Raw genomic sequence first — 24735 nt, forward strand, 5'->3', positions numbered from 1 at the left:
GTTACCGGAAGGACAGGGTTTACCAGGGGAACATTCATATAGGACCTGATCTGAAGCATAACATATCAAGACGGATAGCCAGCATACCTACGGACAAGATTCGTTATGCTGTGCGGATTGTAATTCTGCGCTCTCACTCTTCTGCACACTGACGGCCACCATATTGAGCCCCTTTTGTAGCAGTAATGGTTCCGGTATGTAATGGTATGATAGAGTAGCAGCACATTGAAAGTGTTTGAATTTAATTGATTTTGCATTATTTCACTTCCCCATATCCTTGACAATGCTACTAAGTTTGCTACTCGTGCGGTAATTATTTGCCGTGTTGTAACATGTTAAATAAGGAAAGTTTAATTACAACCACCCGGTACATTCCTACGTAAACTACGTTAACAACGATGGAGGTGAATCTGTAACTGAATTCAGACCATATATGCACGAAGAAAGAGCCAAAAATGTCGAACAAATGGAAAAATGAAAAATTTGGCCCTTTCACACACTTTTCATGATAAAAAACCATATTTAAAATGGAAACACCAAACAAATACTTTCTAGAGGAAGTCGCGAGTTTATGTGGAATTGTAGCTTATTTCCCTTATTTCGAATTTTAATTATCCTAAATGACATATTAAAATTAACATACCCTTAAGGAGGAGGCGCGTGTTGTAGAGGAAATTTGAGTTTTCAGTTAAATTTAAAGAACAAAAATTTAGTTACTAAAAAAACAAAAAGGTACCTGCGCGGTCAGCGCAGATGAGCGCGTTCTGCCTTCACGTTCGTATCGTTCGTAACAGACATTCTACTACTGAAATAGCTGTCTGGATACGTCCCGAAAGTCAATTAAAAAACAAACATTCGTCGAGCTCTCTCTTATCTAAGCAGATACAAAATTTGATCGTATCTTTATTATTTCAGTGTAATTCCTTTCGGAAACCTACGTTTCATGTTATTGGTTTAAAACATCGTCAATGGTCTGGAATAAAGCACAGTTATAATTTTGTTTCGCTTTTCGATGTAAAGGCAGTTCGTTTGAAAAGATATTGAACTGTGATTTTTTTGTAACATTCCTGTGACTTCCGCTTATATGTGGACATCGTGTCAGCACACACATTTTCCGTGAATTCTTGAGTTTGCCACTGATGTTTTCGGCCTAACTTCGCGCCGGCCTGCAGCACTACACATTTCTGGATGTAATAAATTCCGAAATACGAACAAATATTGCACAGCTAGTTTCCCAATTCGCAAACTATACGTATGGAGGACTTATGTCTTTACGTGAAAAAATGTGTAGTGCTGCATACTACAGTGAAATCAAGACGGAAAGCTTACTGCCTATCTCAGGAGTACACGGAAAATGGGTATGCAGATGACATTTCCATATTTAACTGCAAACCAGTAAAATACGCTGAAAGTAAAAATCACACTTCCATATCTATAGAAACGAATTGATTTTGTTAGACTTGTGCGTAAGTTGGTAGTGTATTTGTTTTGCATGTTGGTATTCCGATAGCTATCGATATCTATCGATTGTCATTTTTTATTTATAGCTCACTACTCTTATTGCAGCTTACATATTGTCATTTGGAGACGTCCTGCAGAAGCACTCAAAGAAGACCAGGAAGAATGCGAGAAGTGATGCTACTCCACGGTAAAACGCCCCCGCCTTCTGCTAGATTGTCAAAAAACACTATATAGGAGTTTGATGGGAAAAACATTCCGCACCCATCGTAATCACATGGTTTTGCGACCTCGAGTTTTCACCTTTTCCCTTTATCTAACAACCTTCAAGGAATTTCTTTTCCGGATGAAAATGTGCTCCGAACATGACTCGAGTTCTTCACCTCTAAACCACGTGATTTCTACAATCGCGTACTCGAGAAGTTACCCCAGCGTTGGCAGACGGTTGCAGGTAGTGAACGAGAATATATTATTGCTGACTAAAGCCTTCTATGTATCTCTGTCGTGTTTATAAAAATTTTGGAAAACCGCAACGAACTTACGCAAAAACCCTGTAGATACAGAAACAAAGTATAAATGTGATCCGGTCCAGACAACTGGCGATAATTTAAATGAGTGAAACCAAACGCACATTGTAAAATAATTACGCATATTTTAATAATTGCGGAGATAACTCTGAAATACAGCAATGCGGACGCTGTAGCCGGCCAAATTGTTCTGCACGAGTTGTTTCCCAGGTGGTTACTGTGCCGCGCCTGTAGGCGTAGACCTATGTGGGGGGCCACGGCTGTTTTCTCCTCCGCGGAGCGTCTGCCGCTTGGCCGGATTACCCAGTGTACAAACCCCACCCCCACCTCCACCCTGGGCGTGGCCAGGGACGGGAGCACGGCGATGTTTCATTATTGAAAAGCTAGCGTTGATTTACTGCCCTTCGCCTTAACTCCATTGTCCCCCGTTTTAATGTGATTGCCAACGGTTTGACGCAAAAAAATGGTCGTTATCGATTTCCTTTAATGCGGCCCATGGCCCCTACCTTCGACGAGCGCCTGCTCGCAGCCGGGCGCACAACGCCCGCTGCGGACGAAGCAAACTTCATTACGAGCGAATCCCGTAGCAAAGGAACATCTGCGGCGATTTATTCCGCCATCGCCAAAGTTTATTTGCGGGCGCGGTTTTGCCGCTCGTTCTTCGCATTATTTCACAATTCGCCACCGCAGTCTAGACTATCAAATCTCCGACGTAAATTTTTCGGCCCTGCGATAGCAATGAAGGTCGCCCAGCGGCGTTGCTATTTTAGGCCAGGAGGCAGTGCGCCGAAGAGTGACATCCTCCCCGTTGGCGGGTTGTACTGGCAGGTAGGCATGGAGTATTAAGCATTCAGGGAAAATATTGCTAGTACTGCACGGACATTCGTTAGCAACTAGAGGGCCAACACATGTTGTGCGCTCACGACGCATCTATAGAAGAATTTTGCGATTGAAACGCATCGCTCGTAAATTACGAAAATATCTAAAGGATATTCATTCAGAAACGGGTCTTTCGAAAAATAATCTCAATGGAAGTCAACCCATACAACTCGCTAATAAGACTGTCAGAATGTTGTCTTCAGTCCTGAGACTGATTTGATGCAGCTCTCCATGCTACTCTATCCTGTGCAAGCTGCATCTCCCAGTACCTACTGCAGCCTACATCCTTCTGAATCAGCTTAGTGTATTCATCTCTGTCTCCCTCTACGATATTTACCCTCCAATACTAAATTGGTGATCCCTTGATGCCTCAGAATCTGCCCTACCAACCGATCCCTTCTTCTAGTCGAGTTGTGCCACAAACTCTTCTCCCCAAATCTATTCAATACATCCTCATTAGTTAAGTGATCTACCGAACTACTCTTCAGCATTCTTCTGTAGCACCACATTTCGAAAGCTATTCTCTTCTTGTCAAAACTATTTACCGCCCGTATTTCACTTCCATACATGGCTACACTCCATACAAATACTTTCATAAACGACTTCCTGACACTTAAATCTATACTCGATGTTAAATTTCTCTTCTTCAGAAAAGCTTTCCTTGCCATTGCCAGTATACTTTTTATATCCTCTGTACTTCGACCGTCATCAGTTATTTTGCTCCCCAAATAGCAAAACTCCTTTACTACTTTACGTGTCTCATTTCTTAATCGGATTCCCTCAGCATCACCCGACTTAATTCGACTGCATTGCATTATCGTCGTTTTGCTTTTGTTGATGTTCATCTTATATCCTCCTTTCAAGACAATATCCATTCCGTTCCACTGCGAAATCAAATAAAACGGCCCTGCCAATGAAATCCGCGTAAGTTTATGAGACATAATTATTGATTCAAAATTAACATTTAGGAAACAGCCGGCCGGGGTGGCCGAGCGGTTCTAGGTGCTACAGTCTGGAACCGCGCGACAGCTGCGGTCGCTAGATCGCCTCGGGCGTGGATGTGATGTCCTTAAGTTAGATAGGTTTAAGTAGTTCTAAGTTCTAGGGGACTGATAACCTCAGAATTTAAGTCCCATAGTACTCAGAGCCATTTGTACCATTTAGGGAACAAATTAGATTCATTATAAAAGTTCTTAATTTCTACTGATGCTCCTTTATCTGTCAAACTATATGATATACACACAAACCAAAATCCGTTATACTTCTGATGTACAACACCAAGTACAAAACTAATGCACAAAGACTTAAATCTTCGCTCTTTCGCATCATCAGAGCCGCATATAACCCTACAAAAAATTCCTCATGTGATCCTGAATCTGACAAACAAAGCCACAGTCAAGACAGACAAATCATTTAGCAGCAGCCTATTTCAGACTCCAGGAACAAAATTTGGGCTGCCATTCAAAGTCTCCATACTGCTCTGCAAAAATACACGATAACCGTACTTTCACCTTATAAATTATAAAATAATGTTGGTTCTTACCTTTTGACATATTTTAGCAGTAACTGTTAGTGAATAGATACAAATATCCAAATTTTAACGACCGCGAAATCCCGAAGACTGGCAATCTTTTACGGAAGTTCAAAATCCAGCGCGGCCTTCAGTGCGAGAGGCTTTTAGTATTTTCCACAACGAAACTGTCTCGAAACCTGGCAGAAAATCCTTAGAGATTCTAATCTAATGTTAAGTATATTGACGATAAGACAATGCCTTCACTGCGCGGCAGCTATCTAAATACTCTCTAAGAGAGTTCTGTTAGCCGGCCCATTGGGGCCGACCGGTTCTAGGCGCTTCAGTCAGGAACCGCGCTGCTGCTACGGTCGCAGGTTCAAATCCTGCCTCGGGCATGGATGTGTGTGATGTCCTTAGGTTAGTTAGGTTTAAGTAGTTCTAAGTTCTAGAGGACTGAGTACCTCAGATGTTAAGTCCAATAGTGCTTACAGCCATTAGAACCATTTTTAGAGTGCTGCTAGAGCAAAATTACTGCAGACAGCCTTCCGAAATTTCTTCACCAGAGAAGACTAGTAAATATTCCAGAATGCGAATCAAGAACAATTGCCGAGAAACTTAGCAGTAGATATCCTCGGATTAGTGTAGCAACTTAAATCAATAAAATCAAGTCTTCTGGTCACGACTGTATACAAGTTAGGTTCCTTGCTGCACTTGCTGGACAGTGTGTCTAATGCGTTCACCCAGACAGGGTCACTCCAAACACGATCTCCGACGATTGTCCGGTTGAAGACATAGGACACTCATCGGTGAAGAGAACGTGATGCCAATCACGAGTGGTCCATTCGGCATGTTGTTGGGCACATCTGGGCGCTGCATGGTGTCGTGGTTGTAAAGATGGACCTCGCTAGGGACGTCATGTGTGAAGTTGTGCATCCTATTGCGCACTGTCTTAACACGTCGTCATGTGGCTGCACGAAAAGCGTTATTGAACGTGATGACGTTGGTGACAGGGTTCTTCCGAGCCATAATCCCTAGGTAGCGGTCATCAACTGCAGTAGTAGGCCTTGGGCGGCCCGAGCCAGGAATGTCGTCTACAGTTCCTGTCTCTCTGTATCTCCTCCACGTCCGAAAATCATCGCTTTTGTTCACCCCCTGACGCCTGGACATTTCCCTTGTTGAGAGCGCTTCCTGGCACAAAGTAACAATGCGGTTGCGATCGAAACGCGGTATTGACCGGAGACTTGGTTGAACTACAGACTGGAATGACGAACTGATCGGCTGTCGGACCCCCTCCGTCTAATAGGCGCTGCTCATGCATGCGTGTTTGTTTACATCTTTGCGGGACTATTGACATCTCTGAATAGTCAAAGGTACTGTGTCTGTGATAAAATATCCAGTCAATCTATCTTCCCAAGTTCTGCGAACTGGGGTGATGCAAAACTTTGTATGTTTCCAATTTCTGCTGCATATGGACAATGATAAGGGCATGTACTAAAGTGAATTATTCCTACCGCCTTTCTTGAATATTGGTGTGACCTTCGCAACATCACAGTCTTTGGGTACGGATATTTCGTCGAGTAGCATCATGTGGGGCCGATGTACGCCGCAGGTGCTCATGGCAGGTGTCGTAATGGCTGTACGATGCGTGAATACCATCCTCCGACTGATAGTGCAACCATATCGGCAGCATGTTGGCGAAGCAGTCGTCTTCATGGACGACAATTCGCGCCCTTATCGTGTGCATCAGTGAATGACTTCCTGCAGTATAACGACATCGCTCGACTAGTGTCCAGCATGTTCTCCAGACATGAACCCTATCGAACATTTATGAGAGACTGAAAAGTTCTGTTTATGTACGAGGTCACCCACCACCCACTATGAAGAATCTACGCAGAGTCGCCGTTGAGGAATGGGACAATCTGGACCAACAGTGCCTTGATGAACTAGTAGATAGTATCCAATGACGAATACAGGCATGCATCAATGCAAGAGGACGTGCTACTGGGTATTAGAAGTACCGTTGTGTACAGCAATCTGGACCTCTGGACCACCATCTCTGAAGGTCTCGCTGTATGCTGGTACAACACGCAATGCGTGGTTTTCATGAGCAATAAAAAGGGCGGAATTTATGTTTATGTTGACCTCTTTTCCAATTTTCTGTGTAGGTTCCGAAACTCTCGGAAACGAGGTGATGAAAAACTTTGATGTGTGTATAGTGTGTTCGAATGTTATGAGTTACCTCGAAGAGGACGGTCTATTGACAAACAGTCAACACGGATTTGGGAAAAACTGTTCTTGATAAACAGAACTATCTTTTTTACTGACACGAAGTATTGAGTGCTATTGACAAGGGATTTCAAACTGATTCCGTACTTCTTAATTTCCAGAAGGCTTTTGACACTGTACCTTACAAGCGGCTTGGAATCAAATTGCTTTCTTATGGAGTATGATCTCAGTTATGTGACTGGATTCGAGATTTCCTGTCATGGGGTCACAGTTCACAGAAATTGATGGAAAATCAGGAGAACAGAAGATATTTCTGGCGTTCCCCAAAGCAGTGTTTTAGGCCTGCTGCCGCTGCTCCTTACCTATACTATCTAGGAGACAATCCGAACATCCGTCTTAGGGTGTTTGCAGATGATGCTGTCGTTTGTCGTCTAGTACAGTCATCAGAAGATCAAAACTAATTGCAATGCGATTTAGAAAAGATATCCGTATGGTGCGAAAATTTACAGATGACCCTAGATCATGAAAGGTGAAGGTCGTTCACGTGAATGCTAAAAAGGAACCCGTGAACTTCGGTTACACGATGAATTAATCCAATACAAGGATCGCAAATGCAACTAAGTATCTAGGACTTAAATTTAAAGAACACAGAGAAAACATTGTCGGGAAGAACAACGAACGACTGCGTTCTATTGGCAGAACACTTAGAAGACGCAACAGATCTATCGAAGAGACTTTCCGTACTACGCTTTTCCGTCCTCTTTTGGAGTAATACTGCGCACTGTGGGATCCTTACCAAATAGGATTAACAGTACGTGGAGAAAGTTCAAAGAAGGGCAGAACATTTTGTATTATCAAGAAGTTGAGGGAGAGTGTCACGGACATGATACAGTATTTGAGGAGGAAATCATTCAAACAAAGCCGTTTCTAATTACGGTGGCATGTTCTGCAGAAATTTCTATCACCTACTTTCTCCTCCGAAAGCGAAAATAGGTTGATGATGCCGACCTACAAAGAGAGAAAACATCATGGTAAAATAAGGGAAACCAGAACTCGACTGAAAAGATATAGCTGTTACTCTGTGGAGAATTATTGTGAAGGTAGTTCGAATAACCCTCTGCCCGGCAGTGAAGTGTGATTTGCAGAGTACCCTTTTAGATGTAAATTTAGATACTGATTGCCGTCGGCCTTGATGGCTCGTCAGAGCACTGCAGTGGAACAAGTGACGCGCTCTTCCAGCTCTGCCAAATTGTGTGCAGCGCAGTAACCTCTGACCTTACAGGGCTGATAATGCCACACCCGTGTCAATCCCAGCACCCCGCTCTCATCGCATGTGTTTGCAAGCGTTCTCAGGGGGCTATCGCTCGTTTGAACCTGCACGCCGACTCTAAACTGAATTTAGTTTTCATTTGAGCTCCAGTAAAAAAACAGAACCGACCTGAGGATACTTAATAAACATAATGGTCACTCCATCTTTGCATAAGTTTAATTCTTGCATACCCACACTAGTTCATAATGCCACTTAACGTCCTGGATTCCAAGAAGCCAAGAAAATCCTCAAAATACTTCATGAACACTAATCCGCTAATGCATCTTCTCTCTCTCTGAAAGACCTTAATATGGTTAAAATGTTGACTTAGTCTCATAATGCAACCTGTATCCTCTGTAGAGTCGCTAAACAGATTTTCGTATCTCCCGCTGTATTCCCTCTCCGCTTCTACGGCTATTTCTGTACACCTCAAGCCATCGTACGGTATCCAGGGGAAATGAAATGAAGAAAGATAATGATTGTAAATCATGTTTTTTAGGTTCATGGATAGTGAGCGAGGAACATATTGAGAATATTAGCCAGTTTTTCTTTTACTTAGCCTCGTCATCATTAGGTTGAGACGTAGATTCAGATGAGAGAAGTCATGGTATACTACCTAATATCGTGTCGAACCTCCTTTGGCCCGGTATGTCGCAGCAGCTCCACGTGATTGGGACTCAAGTCGTTGGAAGCCCCGACTTATGCTACCTCTGTAGCCGTCCATAAATTGCGGAAGAGTTGCTGGTGCACGATTTTGCGCACGAGCTGACCTCTCCATTAAGTCCCTTAGATATTCGATGCGATTCATGTCGGTCGATCTGAGAGATTAAATCATTCGTTCAAGTTGTCCGGAGTGTTCTTCAAACCAATCGTGAACAACTGTCCCGGTGACATGGCGCATTGACACCCATAACGACATTAAGTCCATAAATGGCTGTGAATGGTCTCCACGTAGCCTACAGACAAGAGTATCCAACTTCCTGGCAGATTAAAACTTTGTGCCAGACCAGGACTCCAACTCGCGACCTTTGCCTTTCGCGCGCAAGTGCTCTACCATATCAGCTACCCAAGCACGACTCACGCCCCGTCCTCACAGCTGGAAGGTAGGAGACGAGGTACTGGCAGAAGTCAAGCTGTGAGGGCGGGGCGTGAGTCGTGCTTGGGTAGCTCAGATTGTAGAGCACTTGCCCGCGAAGGGAAAAGGTCCCGAGTTCGAGTCACCGTTCGGTACACAGTTTTAATCTGACAGTTTCATATCAGCGGACACTCCGCTGCAGAATGAAAATCTCATTCAAGAGTATCCAAATCGACTACCTGTAAATACATACCACACCATTAAGGAGACACCACCAGCTTGCACAGTGCCTCGTTGACAACTTTGGTTCATGGCTTCCTGAGGTCTGCGCCACACGCAAACCCTACTATCAGCTCTGAAATCCGACGTATCTGAGCAGGTCACTGCTTTCCAATCGACTAGGGTCCTACCGATATGGTCACGAGCCCAGGAGGAGCTGCAGGTGATGTCATGCTGTTATTGAAGGCACTCGCGTCGGTCGTCTGCTTCCAATGCCCATTTACGTCAAAAATTTCGCCGTACTGCCCTAACGGATGCGTCCCACATTGATTTCTGCCATTATTTCAAGCAATGTTGCTTGTCTATTAGCACTGACAACTCTACGCAAACGCCGCTGTTCTCGGTTGTTATGTGGAGGCCGTCGATCACTGCCTTTTCCGTGGCGAGAGGTAACGCCTGAAATTTGGCGTTCTCGGCACTGCAGGTCTTTGAATATTGAACTGCCTAACGATTTTAGAGGTCGAATGTCCCATGCGTCTAGCGCCAACCACCATTTCGCGTTCAAAGTCAGTTATTTCCCGTCGTGCAGCCATAATCACGTCGGAATCCTCTTCATCTGAGTACAGCTCCGCCAATACACTGCCTTTTTTACACCTTGCGTACGCTATACTAGCGCCATCTGTATATGTGCGTATTTCTGTCCCATGACTTGTCACAGCGTATGTTGGATATATTACTGAACTATTAATGAAAAGTGGACCACTGATTTTACTAAGGCTCTCCGATAGACTAATTTCATAATGGCAGATACTGAAATAACAATTTAGAACACTATTTATGCTCGCGTGTTATAAAGTCCTTCCACGAGATGCAGTGTTCGCTGCTGATGGATGATGTATACAGTGAAGTGTCAATTCCAGAAAATTGTATCTAGATGTAGGAAAAACTGCAGAGGATCGACAGTTTGTGCAGTGAGCGGCAGCTGAACGCCAAAATAAATTATCCTATTGCGCTCAAATAGGCGGAAAGGCATTGTATGAGAAAACGAGAGAAGATCACAAAGCAGTCGCATCCATTAAATACCTGAGAATACGCGAACGGATCTATTTTAAATGGAACGACGACACCAGGCTAAGGGCAGAAACGTGAATAGACAGATTCATTGGAAGAAGCGTAGTTCTCCCTCAAAGGACGTAGCTCGCTCGATTGACACTTTATTACTGAAGGGGCTGAGAACCTTGCAAGATAGGAGTGATAGATGAAATAGAGAAGATCCAAAGCAGATCAGAGCGTTTCGAGACATTTTATTTAGTAAGCGGGAAAGCGTCATAGTGATGCTCATCCAACTCCAGTTGCAGGAGATTTGAATGAGGGTTGTGTGTCAAGAAGTTTTATTGGTAAGATTCCGGGAGTGTAAGTCTAGAAAAACCAACCAACGGATGGCATCGTCATACGCATAGTTCGCGAAAAAGATGATTAGAGATAGAGTTGACACGGAAGCCCACCAATAATCGAACTTTACTTTCCTGTTCCAATCGTAAACAGTACGAGTGAAGCGAGTAATCTCAGAGCGGCCTTGTGGTAGTAATCAACATTATAGCTTCACCAGGCTTCTGAGGAACCATTTCTCCTGGAATGGCACGACGCCATCCCGCCCACACACTCCCGCCACTCGTCGCGTTCCAACAGAAGAATCAAGTAACATCAACGTCTAGTTGACTGCTCTGCAGTTGACACGTAAGTGCCCGGCAGAGTTCTTCGCAGCGCCTTAGGACTATTTCTCTACCGCTCCAGACCATGAGAGCACATGAGAAGAGTGAACACTTAAATCTTTATGTGCAAGCTCTGTCGTCTTATTACGATGATAGTTTCTTCCCGTGTAGGATGGAAACAAAATGTTTTTGGATTCGGAGGAGAAATAAAGTTGGATGGGTTATTTGATCTCGTAAAGCATGCTAGGCGGCATTTTATGCAGATCTGTCGGCAGAGGACAGTGCTGATTTAAGCACTTTTAGAGCACACTGTTCAACACTGTTCAACACGGGGCTGGACAGCAGACCATCTCTATGTATTCTACATCTACATGACTACTCTGCAATTCACATTTAAGTGCTTGGCAGAGGGTTCATCGAACCACAATCATACTATCTCTCTACTATTCCACTCCCGAACAGCGAGCGGGAAAAACGAACACCTAAACCTTTCTGTTCGAGCTCTGATTTCTCTTATTTTATTTTGATGATCATTCCTACCTATGTAGGTTGGGCTCAACAAAATATTTTCGCATTCGGAAGAGAAAGTTGGTGACAAATTTCGTAAAAAGCTCTCGCCGCGACGAAAAACGTCTATGCTGTAATGACTTCCATCCCAACTCGTGTATATCTGCCACACTCTCTCCCCTATAACGCGATAATACAAAACGAGCTGCCCTTCTTTGCACCCTCTCGATGTCCTCCGTCAATCCCACCTGGTAAGGATCCCACACCGCGCAGCAATATTCTAACAGAGGACGAACGAGTGTAGTGTAAGCTGTCTCTTTAGTGGACTTGTTGCATCTTCTAAGTGTCCTGCCAATGAAACGCAACCTTTGGCTCGCCTTCCCGACAATATTATCTCTGTGGTCCTTCCAACTGAAGTTGTTCGTAATTTTAACACCCAGGTACTTAGTTGAATTGACAGCCTTGAGAATTGTACTATTTATCGAGTAATCAAATTCCAACGGATTTCTTTTCGAACTCATGTGGATCATCTCACACTCTTCGTTATTTAGCGTCAACTGCCACCTGACACACCATACAGCAATCTTTTCTAAATCGCTTTGCAGCTGATACTGGTCTTCGGATGACCTTACTAGACGGTAAATTACAGCATCATCTGCGAACAACCTAAGAGAACTGCTCAGATTGTCACCCAGGTCATTTATATAGATCAGGAACAGTAGAGGTCCCAGGACGCTTCCCTGGGGAACACCTGATATCACTTCAGTTTTACTCGATGATTTGCCGTCTATCACTACGAACTGCGACCTTCCTGACAGGAAATCACGAATCCAGTCGCACAACTGAGACGATACCCCATAGCTCCGCAGCTTGATTAGAAGTCGCTTGTGAGGAACGGTGTCAAAAGCTTTCCGGAAATCTAGAAATACGGAATCAACTTGAGATCCCCTGTCGATAGCGGCCATTACTTCGTGCGAATAAAGAGCTAGCTGGCTTGCACAAGAGCGATGTTTTCTGAAGCCATGCTGATTACGTGTCAATAGATCGTTCCCTTCGAGGTGATTCATAATGTTTGAATACAGTATATGCTCCAAAACCCTACTGCAAACCGACGTCAATGATATAGGTCTGTAGTTAAATGGATTACTCCTACTACCCTTCTTGAACACTGGTGCGACCTGCGCAATTTTCCAATCTGTAGGTACAGAACTATCGGTGAGCGAGCGGTTGTATATGAGTGCTAAGTAGGGAGCTATAGTATCAGCGTAATCTGAAAGGAACCTAATCGGTATACAATCTGGACCTGAAGACTTGCCCGTATCAAGCGATTTGAGTTGCTTCGCAACCCCTAAGGTATCTACTTCTAAGAAACTCATGCTAGCAGATGTTCGTGTTTCAAATTCTGGAATATTCCATTCGTCTTCCCTGGTGAAGGAATTTCGGAAAACTGCGTTCAATAACTCCGCTTTAGCGGCACAGTCGTCGATAACAGTACCATCGGCACTGCGCAGCGAAGGTATTGACTGCGTCTTGCCGCTTGTGTACTTTACATACGACCAGAATTTCTTCGGATTTTCTACCAAATTTCGAGACAATGTTTCGTTGTGGAACCTATTAAAGGCATCTCGCATCGAAGTACGTGCCAAATTTCGCGCGTCTGTAAATTTTAGCCCATCTTCAGGATTTCGCGTTCTTCTGAACTTCGCATGCTTTTTCCGTTGCCTCTGCAACAGCGTTCCAACGACGTGGTCATTCGACTACACCGAGCGACGTGACGCAATGGTTGGCACATTAAACTCGCATTCGGGAGGGCGACGGTTCAAACCCGCGTTCGGCCATCCTGATTTAGTTTTTTTGTGATTTCCCTAAATCGCTTTGTAATTTATTGATTATTCCTTGCTACTGTAGTGTTATCTTGAAGCTGTGCGAAAGGGGGACAGGCTCTCCAAGTTGCGGAAGAAGAGACTATACTGAGGGTCAGGCGAAATTAGGAGAGAGATTGTTATATGAAGTAAACCGTAAGGGGAGAGCCTCTCGAAAATGCAGACTCCCAGACGCGGTCCCATGGCGCTAGTTACTCTTAAATGAATTTACATGTAAATTGTGATTCTTGAGTTTCTCCCGGCGTATTTGATAATCAAAATATCCACGGGTGTACTGCCGGTCTATAGTGTCCAACGGGCACAATATTTCGGCGCGTTCACAGGAGCTCAGTCCGTCAGTTCACCTGATGATGGCGACATGTTTGATCGCCGAAATATTGTGCCCGTTGGACACTATAGACCGGCAGTACACCCGTGGATATTTTGATTACATGTAAATTGACATGTCATCTAGACGTTGTGGTAGGTTGCCACCCTAGTACTTTGTAACCAACAGGCACATACTAGCTTATAAAGCCAGCAGGATACCAGCCCTGAGAACATCTAGGTCAGTAGGCTCGCAAGTGTTAGAAAGAGCGAAAACGCCAGAAACTACTCCCCTACTTCGGGGAGCCCGAGGGGCATGCTAAATGACGTAAAACAACGTTGCAAGCCTTATTTAGCAGAGCAGTTAAGTTTAGCTTTCAGCCGAACAATGTTGATACCAAATACGGACTTTGGGGGGACCTAAATAAACCATGATTGGCAGGCACCTGCAGGAGACCAACGGGATTGGCTGGATGGCTTTAAGTGAGAAAAACAGTGCCCCCACGCGACTCTTTAAAACCCCTAGATTCCGCATTTTGGCGGAGTTCTCAGACAATCTGGGCTCCGAATCCGCGTCCATCGACTCCAGCCTCGGTCCAGCTCCGCATAAGTCTGCTCTCTCTGAGTGCCTCAGTGAACAGTGTCACATTCATTATGTTTTGTTTTGCAACTAAGTTGTTGCCTTAAGATACTGCTAGTGTCTGCTAATGTGGTTAGCAAACACTCCTAGGACTTCTGCACTGGTTTCTGTTTTAACAGTGTCATTCATGCTTTTTCTAACCCTAGACCTATCCTCCAGTGTATTAGTTAGTCCTGTCTGGAATAAACAACTATTTCAAAACCCTGTTTGTCCAAGAGTCTCCACAACGAGTTCCCTACCAAGTCTCACCACCTTCATTTCTAGTAAATGCCTGTACCAGTGTTGGCTCATATAGAAGAAAATGCCTTCATTGTGAATTGTCGTCGTCCTCAGTATCGCTCGGGAGCGCAGACTGACCAGCAACCGCTTCTCTTCCTCTCCCACTTATGTCAGGACACGACAGCTTCAGGCAAATTCCGGGATGATTCTTTTGGAACGGCACCGGCGACTTGCTTGTCCATCCTTAACTTACCCGATGGGACTAATGATCCCGCTGTTTGGTCCCTCCCACAAACAACGGAAAAGTGTCGTCTGGTCGGATAAATCATGTTACTTGTTGCACCAGATGATCGTGCCTAGATACGCCATCATCCAAGCAAACAGCTGCTTGTAACACGTATCGTAGCAGAAAAGCTCGCCTTTTGGGGTAGCATTGTCCGTTTGAGGGTACTCACCAGGCTTTCCGTGAGACTACTGGTACTAACAGAAGGCGGCATGACACTTGTCGACTACATGAACATTATTAATAACCACCTGCAGCCGTTGAAGCTTTGCATCTTCCCTAACGGCGATGGCATCCTCCAGCAGGGTAACTACCATAAAGACAGAATGGTGATACAGTGGTTCAGAGGGAAATGATTGTGAACTCTTTGATATCTGGGCCACCAAATTTGTCTGATCTGAACACACGCCAACTAACTACCAGACCGCAACTTACGCAGTTTCATTGATTTGCGCTTAAAAAATCTGGTGACATGCCTCCAGAAACCTATCGAGGACTCCTCGAATCCGTATCACGCAGAATCTCTACTGTATTGTAGCCCAAAGGTGGACCAACAAGCTACACTACTGACCATTAAAATTGCTACACCAAGAAAAAATGAAGATAAACGAGTATTCATTGGAAAAATATACTAGAACTGAGATGCGACTACATTTTCACGTAATTTGGGTGCATAGATTCTGAGAAATCAGTACCCAGAACAACCACATCTGGCCGTAATAACGGCCTTGTTACGCCTGGGCATTGAGTCAATCAGAGCTTGGATGGCGTGTACAGGTACAGCTGCCCATGCAGCTTCAACACGATACCGCAGTTGATAAGGAGTAGTGACTGGCGTATTGTGACAAGCCAGCTGCTCGCCCAACATTGACCAGACGTTTTCAGTTTTGGGAGAGATCTGGAAAATGTGCTGACCAGAGCAGCAGTCGAACATTTTCTGTATTCAGAAAGGCCTGTACGGGACCTGAAACATGTGGTCGTGCATTATCCTGCTGAAACGTAGGGTTTCGCAGGGATCGAATGAAGGGTAAAGCCACGGGTCGTAACATCTGAAATTCAACGTCCACTGTTCAAAGCGCCGTCAATGGGAACAAGAGGTGACAGACGTGTAACCAATGGATCCCATACCGTCACGCCGGGTGATACACGCCAGTATGGCGATGACGAAGACACGCTTCCAATGTGCGTTTACCGCAATGTCGCGAAACACGGATACGACCAGCATAATGCTGTAAACAGAAACCGGATTCATTCAAAAAATGACGTTTTGCGATTCGTGCACCCTGGTTCGTCGTTGAGTATACCATCGCAGGCGCTCCTGTCTGTGATGCAGCGTCAAGGGTAACCACAGCCATGGTCTCCGAGCTGGTAGTCCATGCTGCTGCAAACGACGTTCTGTTCGTGCACATGGTTGTTGTTTTGCAAACGTCCCAATCTGTTGACTCAGGGATCGAGACGTGGCTGCACGATCCGTTACAGCCATGCGGATAAGATGCATGTCATCTCGACTGCTAGCGATACGAGGCCGTTAGGATCCAGCAAGGCGTTCCGTATTACCCTCCTGTACCCAGCGATTCCATACTCTGCTAACAGCCATTGGATCTCTACTAACGCGAGCAGCAATGTCGCTGTACGATAAACCGAAATCGCGATAGGCTACAATCCGACCTTTATCAAAGTCGGAAACGTGATGTTACGCATTTCTCCTCCTTACGCGAGGCATCACAAAAACGTTTCACCAGGCAACGCCGGTCAACTGCTGTTTGTTTATGATAAATCGGTTGTAAACTTTCCTCATGGCAGCACGTTGTAAGTGTTGTCACCGGCGCCAGTCTCATGTGAACGCACTGAAAAGCTAATCATTTGCTTATCACAGCATCTTGTTCCTGTCTTAAATTTCGCGTCTGTATCACGTCATCTTCGTGGTGTAGCAATTTTAATGGCCAGTAGTGTATTAAGCAGAACCAAGAAGTCGTGTTTTTGATTATCGATGTACACGCTCAGTGAACCCTGAGGACAATATAAAACAAGAGGAAATGGAGATAATCTCCTGCCTGGGCCCTTTAGGTATACACAGACAGCCATCAATGCATGAGCCAGGGCATTGCAGATATTTCTCTAGTAACCACAACATGAATTCTAAAAACCATAGAAGCACAACAAGTGTTGTCAGTATCGGGTTCTGTGATGTCCCACAGCACTCCACTGCGCCACAGGCCATAGTTGCGCGCGCAGCAGCAGCGGCCGCAGGCAAAGTCTTCTAGATACAAGGCCTATGCACAGCGGCCATATTGCCACGTGACGTCACAAACTGTTGGCCATCTTATTTGTCGTCGGCAGTCGTATTGGCGAGTATGTTGTGTTTAAAGTTTGTGCCACTTGAAAGTGATATATATTTCATAAAGTATTCGCCTACAGTTCTTCGAAGTATGGGATACAAGTGTTACGTTTCCTTTTGGCAGGGAAATTATAAATCCGTGAAAGGCGTGAAAGTGCATGTGCTTTGATTTCCGAAATGTGTGAAGTTGAGAAATAGCTGGATTGCAGCTACTCCCAGTCAGGAATGTGTGTCTACGCATCATTCAAGGGTAAGTAACTGTCAAAAAATTTGTAGCGTGTTATTTGTTTCTGTTGTACCACATTTGCCAATTGTTTTTAAAAGCAATTATGTATCACGTACGAATATAATTTGTTTCTTAATTCTGGACCATTGCTGCGAGGTTAATACGAAGCAACTATTGTCTCACAGAATAGTTATATTATACTAATTAGTGTGGCTCGAAAATGTTTAGTATTCCTTATCATTCCTACCAGATTATTGATTTTCCAGTATTTTTATTTGGGAGAGCTACAGAATGATTTTGTTTAGTTTTACATATACAGCTATTCGGAAAAGCTTCAATTTGAGTAAACTACCTCAGAAAATTGCTTTAATGAATTCAGTGTTCGACAGATTAAGCAGTGTAGAAATCAGCATTTCGATGTAAGTGCATTGTGATTAAATTAACAGCACTCTGACACGAATTTCAGCCAAGGATATAGGAGAAACAATCTTTTCATGTTTAAGGTTCTAAAGTTCTGGAGCTGGCCGTTGTGGGCGAGCGGTCGCAGGTTCGAATCCGGCCTCAGGCATGGATTGTGTGATGTCCTTAGAACTAGTTAAACCTAACTAACCTAAGTTCTAGGGGACTGATGACCTCAGATGTTAAGTACCATAGTGCTGAGAGCCATTTGAACCATTTGAGCCAAAGTTCTGAAGAAACAGGGAAATAAAATATTTTTCTCGGGTTTTTTGATTTATTAAATATTACGTCAGGAGGTGCTCCAGTTCATCGAATGATTTGAGTTTCTTGTGAGGTCAGCAAATTTTGAAGTGGAGAGGAAAATTTACGAAAATTCTTAAGTTCTGTAGGAGCTCCAGCTGCTTTATTTAAAACCGAAAACGTCTGCTTGTTATTGTATACAGACGATGTTTTACTGCAAGAAAACATAGCTCCAGAGGTAAAATACAAATTAAAATTACAGTTTGTATTCGAGCCTAGAAACGCATAAATGCGTCAAAATAATTTAAATCTTGAAATATCATAGGGCAGTTTTGTTCAGTTATTTTACACAATGATATAAATTTCCATACTTTCATTACAAGGCTTTTGTTACGTATATGCAATAGAAGTGGAGACGTAGAGTCATTAGCAGATTTTTGCCAAGTCTTTATTAGCATTGTGTGCCGTATACGAGATATCTACGTCGTCGTCGCACAACAGTTTACAAAAACATAGAAAACATTGAACTTTCTATAACATCAGGAGACAAGAAAAACCGCATTCGATTCAAGAGTGTTGCAGCCCACGCCCTCAGCGATGGACCTCGTGAATTTCTTGTATGTTCTCTTAATTTTAGCTTTGATATAAACGACACTTTCTCACATGGAGTGTGAGTGTCTAGTATACCTGGACTTTAAAGTTTTAATGATAGAGATGTAATTGCCTATCGTATAGCTAATAAAGAGGAGGAAAGCACGAGAATCCCTATGCGTGTCTCAGCTCAAAGTTGGCATAGCTGCAGAGTGCTTAACAGGAGCGTTCCGATACAGACCCGGCCATCAGTATGTGACGTCACAAGTGTGCGCGCAGGCCTGTGGTGTTGCCGCAGGAGGCAGACGTACCTCGTCGCCGCCCAGGTGCGCCACGTCGGAGGCGCCGGAGGCTTGCCGCAGCTCCTGGTAGAGGGTGCGCAGCGTGCCGAACGCCGCCTCGTCGGCCGGCGGCAGCTGGCCGCAGGGAGGCTGGCCGCACAGCTCCCACCAGGCAGGCTGCTGCTCCCCGCCGTGCTGCGCGCGCCTCTCCCGCCGCTCCTCCTGGCGGTACTGCAGCCCGTTGTTTTCGTTCTGGCGATGCTGCTGCTGCACCAGGGGAGCATTCGCGGCAGACCCTGAGCAAAATAACCTCCACTGTAGCACTGGCTGCTAAACGAGCTGCACTGCTCATCAGAATTTAACGATCACGTAATTGTGTCTCGTTCCGACGCACAAGCTTGAAATTTGGCTCAAAGGTGGCTACAACACTCCTCTAACTTCCAGGCAGATTAAAACTGTGCGCCGGACCGAGACACTAACTCGGGACCTTTGCCTTTCGCGGGCAATTGCTCTACCAACTGAGCTACCGAAGCACGACTCACGCCCTGTCCTGACAGCTTTACTTCTGCCAGTACCTCGTCTCCTACCTTCTAAACTTTACAGAAGCTCTCCTGCTAACCTTGCAGAACTAACACTCCTAAAAGAAAGGATATTGCGGTGACATGGCTTAACCACAGCCTGGGGGATGTTTCCACAATCATATTTACACTCTGCTGCGGAGAGTGCGCTGATATGAAACTTCCTGGCAGATTAAAACTGTGCTGGACAGAGACTAACTCGGGATCTTTGCCTTTCCAAAGGTTCGAGTCTCGGTCCGGCACACAGTTTTAATCGGCCAGGAAGTTTCACAGAGGAATGTTTTAGGCACCTTTGAAACATTCCTCTGTGATGGTGCAGAAATCTGGCGCCCTGTTACGTCACTCTCGGGCACGACGACACTTCAGACAGCAAGGTGTCTACATATGCGGAAAAGAAAAAGCCAGAGCACCGAAGTCACGTGACATGTAAAGAGCATTGATGACTTCACATTGGCTCCATATTTCACCACGATTCTGCCCAACGCCAAAGAGGACGTGCTACCTGACGGAAGGTCGTCACAGTCCCCTTTTACGCTTCCGCAATGGGGGTCAGAACCACGACACCCAGTGTTTAAACTAAGTTCTCCTATCGTTGGTCAAGGAAAATATTTCAGCCACGCCATCGCTCAGAATCTAAAAGAAGAGGCCTCAGCGGGTGTCTAACAGCAGTTGTAGCATCATCAGTGTTTTTTTTTATTGTTACGACTGTTAAACGTGTGGAATGTTCTTTACTGTTTAAATACATACAAATATTAGTTTATAAATCGTAATTACAGGTTTCTGAGGAGCACATAAAAATGTAGATTCGTACCTTCTTACCACATGGTGTGGTTTTCCTGCTTTATTACGTCTTTGTAATGCGTTTTCTTTACAGTTTACAGACACTATAAAAACTTAATACAGCAGGAAAACCACTTGTGGTAAGAAGGTATTAATACAGAATTTTATGTGCTCCTCAAAAACCTGTAATTACGATTTAGAAACTAATATTTGTATGTATTTGTATGCATTTAAAGAATAAACATTCCTCATGTTAACAGTCATAACAAAAACCACTGACGATGCTGCAACTGCAGTGAACCATGTTTGGGACAAAACAAAAGTGTTTTGCAAAAGGCGGAACCCACTCAAAAACACATGTTATTGTTAAAGCAAACAGACAAAGACAGCTTCAACATCAAGAGGACGAAAATGACCTCTTTCCTTGGCATGTTGTTTCCCATACTTTTGGTGGTCGAAAACAGTTTGCAGTGCGATGAAGAACAAGACTTCGTTCTAGGCACCGCGATTTGTTCTGGTGTAAAAGTTGGAACCACGAGGGACCATTTAAAATCACTCAACGAAATTTGAACATGATGTGAACGAGGAAATGTTCCCTATCCTTTTTCAGGGCTCCTGTTTCACACTCTCAAACAAGAGATCATGGAGAGATGCGAGATTGAAACAGCAAAGAGTCGCTCTAAGGCCTTCATTTTCACAAAATCCTTGGTGACAACGAGCTCACATTTATTGGGAATTTTAAATGTGTACGTTTACAGAGAAAACTTGCAAAGCAGTCTGAGGCAACTACAGGTAGGCAACACACTGAGACCAGTTGCCTGCTTGCAGCCGCCTAGGAGTCCTTCGCAGCGTCGCTCTGTAAGGGCAAAGTTCTAAAATAAATGTGAGCGAGTGCCACAGAGGGATCTGTAGAAATGGCGTGGGGCGGTGGGTCTTTGAGGGACACACTGCCATTTTATTCACACACGTGTGCCACACACCTCCGTGATCATTCCACAAGAGGGCGTGAAATTGGAGCAGTGGAAAAGCTAAGTACCATTTGCTCTTTTGGATCACGTTCACATTACAACGAATGGGTTTAAAAGGTTCCTATCGGTCTCACCCTGTACACCAGAGCTAAAACCGCGGTCGCACTGCTGTCCAAAGAGCGTGAGATCACGTTCAATGTAGTTTCATTCCTGTGATGTCCGTCGAGAAGGGCTGCATCTCCCAGGATGTCAAAACCGCCGAAGGTTGTGAAGAACGTCGTACGTTTGTTCATCGCGTTGTAAACTGTCGCCTTCGACCGCGGAACATGCGGTACTCAACTTACCAAGGAAAGGAGTGGTTTCATTGATGCCTTTCATGCAACCGCTTGTGGTCTTCTCGTTTAGATTCTGAGTGGTGGTGTAGCCGTAATTTCAAAGCTGGGCGTCGCGGTTCTGCTTTCCATCGTAGAGGCATCAAAAGAAGGGGTGAAATGTGGGTCAAAGAACCTGTGACGACCTCCTTATCGTGTGACAAGTACACGGTAGCATTGGACCGGACTGTGACGAAATGTACCAATGTGACATCATTAACCCACTTTACATGTCACATGAACTACTTAGATCTGGACTTTATCCGCAAGGTTCGGAACCTTAGTGATTGAAGCGGCGTCGGGTCCGAGGGTGACGTCGCAGGGCGCCGTGCTTCTGCACCAATACGGAGGAAGACTGTAGGCACCTTTGAGCCAAATTTCAAACCTAAATGATGGAACGGAAGACAGTTGCAGGGTTTCGAGAAAGTGATAGTTTAATTGTGTTGCACAGTGTATATCTGTCTTACAGAAGCTACAATATTGATCTCTGTTCTTACCGAGAATGCAATTACGATTCATTTATGAACGCATGAACTGATAATGACCCTACGACTTATCTTATTAGACGGGCAAACTATAAGAAGTCAGAAAGCGATTATAAGTCAAGGAAATAAATTAATGATCGTCCCTAGATTCATATGGATAGCACTAGTATCCACATGTGGATGACTTTCCCAACGTAGCAGTGATCTATTCTATACACACATAAATTGAGACTCTTCCCCCAGCCGCATTTTCGGGCTGATCTGAGGAACTACTGCAGGGACTTCGGTATTGTTTTCACTAATACATGGATTTGTGAGGAAAGTTTGTGTATAATTTTTAAGTATTTCAAACTACAAAAACCTGAACTCCCTACCGCTGCGAAAAATGAACCGTTAACATGTAGAGGTGAAATTCTTAACGCTCTAGAATCACTGCTCGAGTTGTTGCTATCATGGAGCTCACATGAGCCATCACTAACTGCCTAAATGATCTACGATGCATGATGTATCTGATATTGAGCTAATAATAACCATTTTTTTGGTGTGTAGTTAATGATTAATGTAATATTCATTTACCTAATAATGCCCTCTGGATTTTAATAGTGACTGTACAGTTACCCTAAACGAAATTACCGCTGTGTCAGATAAGACGTCTAGCCGTAAGGCTGTAAAGGCAGAGCGGATCGCTAGTGAATTATATACATTAATATTTCTTGTGAATAATTATCAGTAAACCTGTACCAAAATCCTAAAAGTAGTTCTTGAAATCAGTCTTCACAAATGCATGTGAAGTCGACTCCTGCTACTTCGAACGTAGATCAGACGAATTTCTCGATCAATCAAACTAATTGTCCTGTGTCAAGACAATTCGACAAATCCTGCAGGAGAGCTTCTGTAAAGTTTGGAAGGTAGGAGACGAGGTACTGGCAGAAGTAAAGCTGTGAGGACGGGGCGTGAGTCGTGCTTTGGTAGCTCAGTTGGTAGAGCACTTACCCGCGAAAGGCAAAGGTCCCGAGTTAGAGTCTCGGTCCGGCACACAGTTTTAATCTGCCAGGAAGTTTCACACCCCCTATTCTTTAACAATTATAACCCCTTGTCTAAAACTTCAAACGTCTGATTACTTTACAACTGATTTAATGTCAAAACTGAACGTTAAGCGCGGAAAAGTTGAGAAAAGGTTTGAAATGATTTGTGAAACTTGCTGCAGGTAACTAAGTGTTCATCCTTTTATACAGCATGAACACACTATTTTGAGCACCGTGAGCTACGGTGCCTCAAGATAGTTCCCAACTGTAGCATTTGTCTTATTGTATCAAACCATTAATGTAAGATCATACGTTTTATGAACAGATAACGCCAACATTAGATTACCAGCGACTGGCACACTCTTCCCAGTCGTTAATTACGCTGTCTGTGTGACCGGTTTCTGAGCGATGTCAGCACACCTTCGAAAGGAATTCCACCATCGACTGGGGGTCGTGTGCCAGTGAGCATGGATGCAGCGAAGGTTAGGACCTCTCTGAGTTAGGGTACTATCATAAATTTTTGTACTCTCTCTTAAAAAGCGTAGAATTTGATCGGCAGTTCTTACGCCATCCACTGGAATTTTTGACACACACCCAAATTAAATTTACGACGTAGGTCAGTTCGGATGATACTTCGAGTTCGATTTGGCATGGATAGGAGAAGTCGTCATAATGACAAGTCTCCATCCACTTTCCACTGGATCATGACGACTGAGCTTGGGCTGCATACTGAGAGGTCTACAACGGAGTAGGTAACATACGTGGTACTAAAATGTACTAGTTCTTTTTTTAGAAAGGAGAGTTTAAATTCCTCAAGAAATCTGTTGAAGTTTTCCTCTACCTTTTACAGGTAGCATGCAACACGCAAACGATTGTGTGCATTAGTATAACAGGTTTGGCTAGTTACACTACAAGGGTCGCTACTTTTGATAGAAGAAGTTATCATCTGGTGGATAGATATTTTATATTGTTATATTTCCTGATATAACTTTTGCGCTTCTTTTCTGATGTTTGGAAATAGAGGTTCACTGTAAATGCTAGGTTGTTTGTGTGTGCCTACGCCTCCAGACGCTGTGTAGTAAGAGTTATTACAATAAGCGAGATAATGTTTAAAAATAGGCAGGTCTTCTAAGAAACGTGATTCCTGTATTACAACATCTACTATAGGGTAGGCTGAAGCTCTGCCAGGTAGCAGTAGTGTCTATTACAGTTTCATTGTAATAACATTAAAGAGGATGAAGCAAAGACAACCGAGGTGAAATAATTCAGGTACTGTAACATGGGCTACCTTTGAGCCTCCTCTGAGGTTGATATAACATTTATAATGTGGTTTCTTGCAAATGTGAAAGCGGGGAGGACGGGGCGTGTCATGTTTGGTCAGAACCGCCAGATCTATTTTGGTTTGGGTTTTTACTTTTCACTGTGTTGTCCATGGCGGTTTCATTTCGGATGCAATTTTGCGTTCTTTAAGCTCTTTATTGCTTGCCGAGCGGTCTACTCTGTGACCCATCCGCCTGTGCTCTTTCATCCAGTGGCTTGTCTGAGGCTTCTGCCTTGCATATTGAGGAGATCGCCTTGGATGGTGACAGCACCTCCGTCATTCCCATGCCGCACCAGTACAGTGGTCTCAGTTGGTG

At 44.2% G+C, this 24735-nt stretch overlaps 1 protein-coding gene across 1 annotated transcript in view; it reads right to left on the bottom strand.

Moving 5' to 3' along the window:
- Window positions 1-24735, bottom strand: part of LOC126272292 (probable beta-hexosaminidase fdl) — a 181863-nt gene that overhangs the window by 36299 nt on the left and 120829 nt on the right. Inside the window, exon 7 of the mRNA XM_049975056.1 lies at window positions 18922-19187. Coding sequence (XP_049831013.1) covers window positions 18922-19187 — 266 coding nt within the window. The remainder of the gene's footprint in view (window positions 1-18921; window positions 19188-24735) is intronic.

This window comes from Schistocerca gregaria, chromosome 5 (assembly GCF_023897955.1).
Source record: "Schistocerca gregaria isolate iqSchGreg1 chromosome 5, iqSchGreg1.2, whole genome shotgun sequence".
Classification (NCBI taxonomy): domain Eukaryota; kingdom Metazoa; phylum Arthropoda; class Insecta; order Orthoptera; family Acrididae; genus Schistocerca; species Schistocerca gregaria.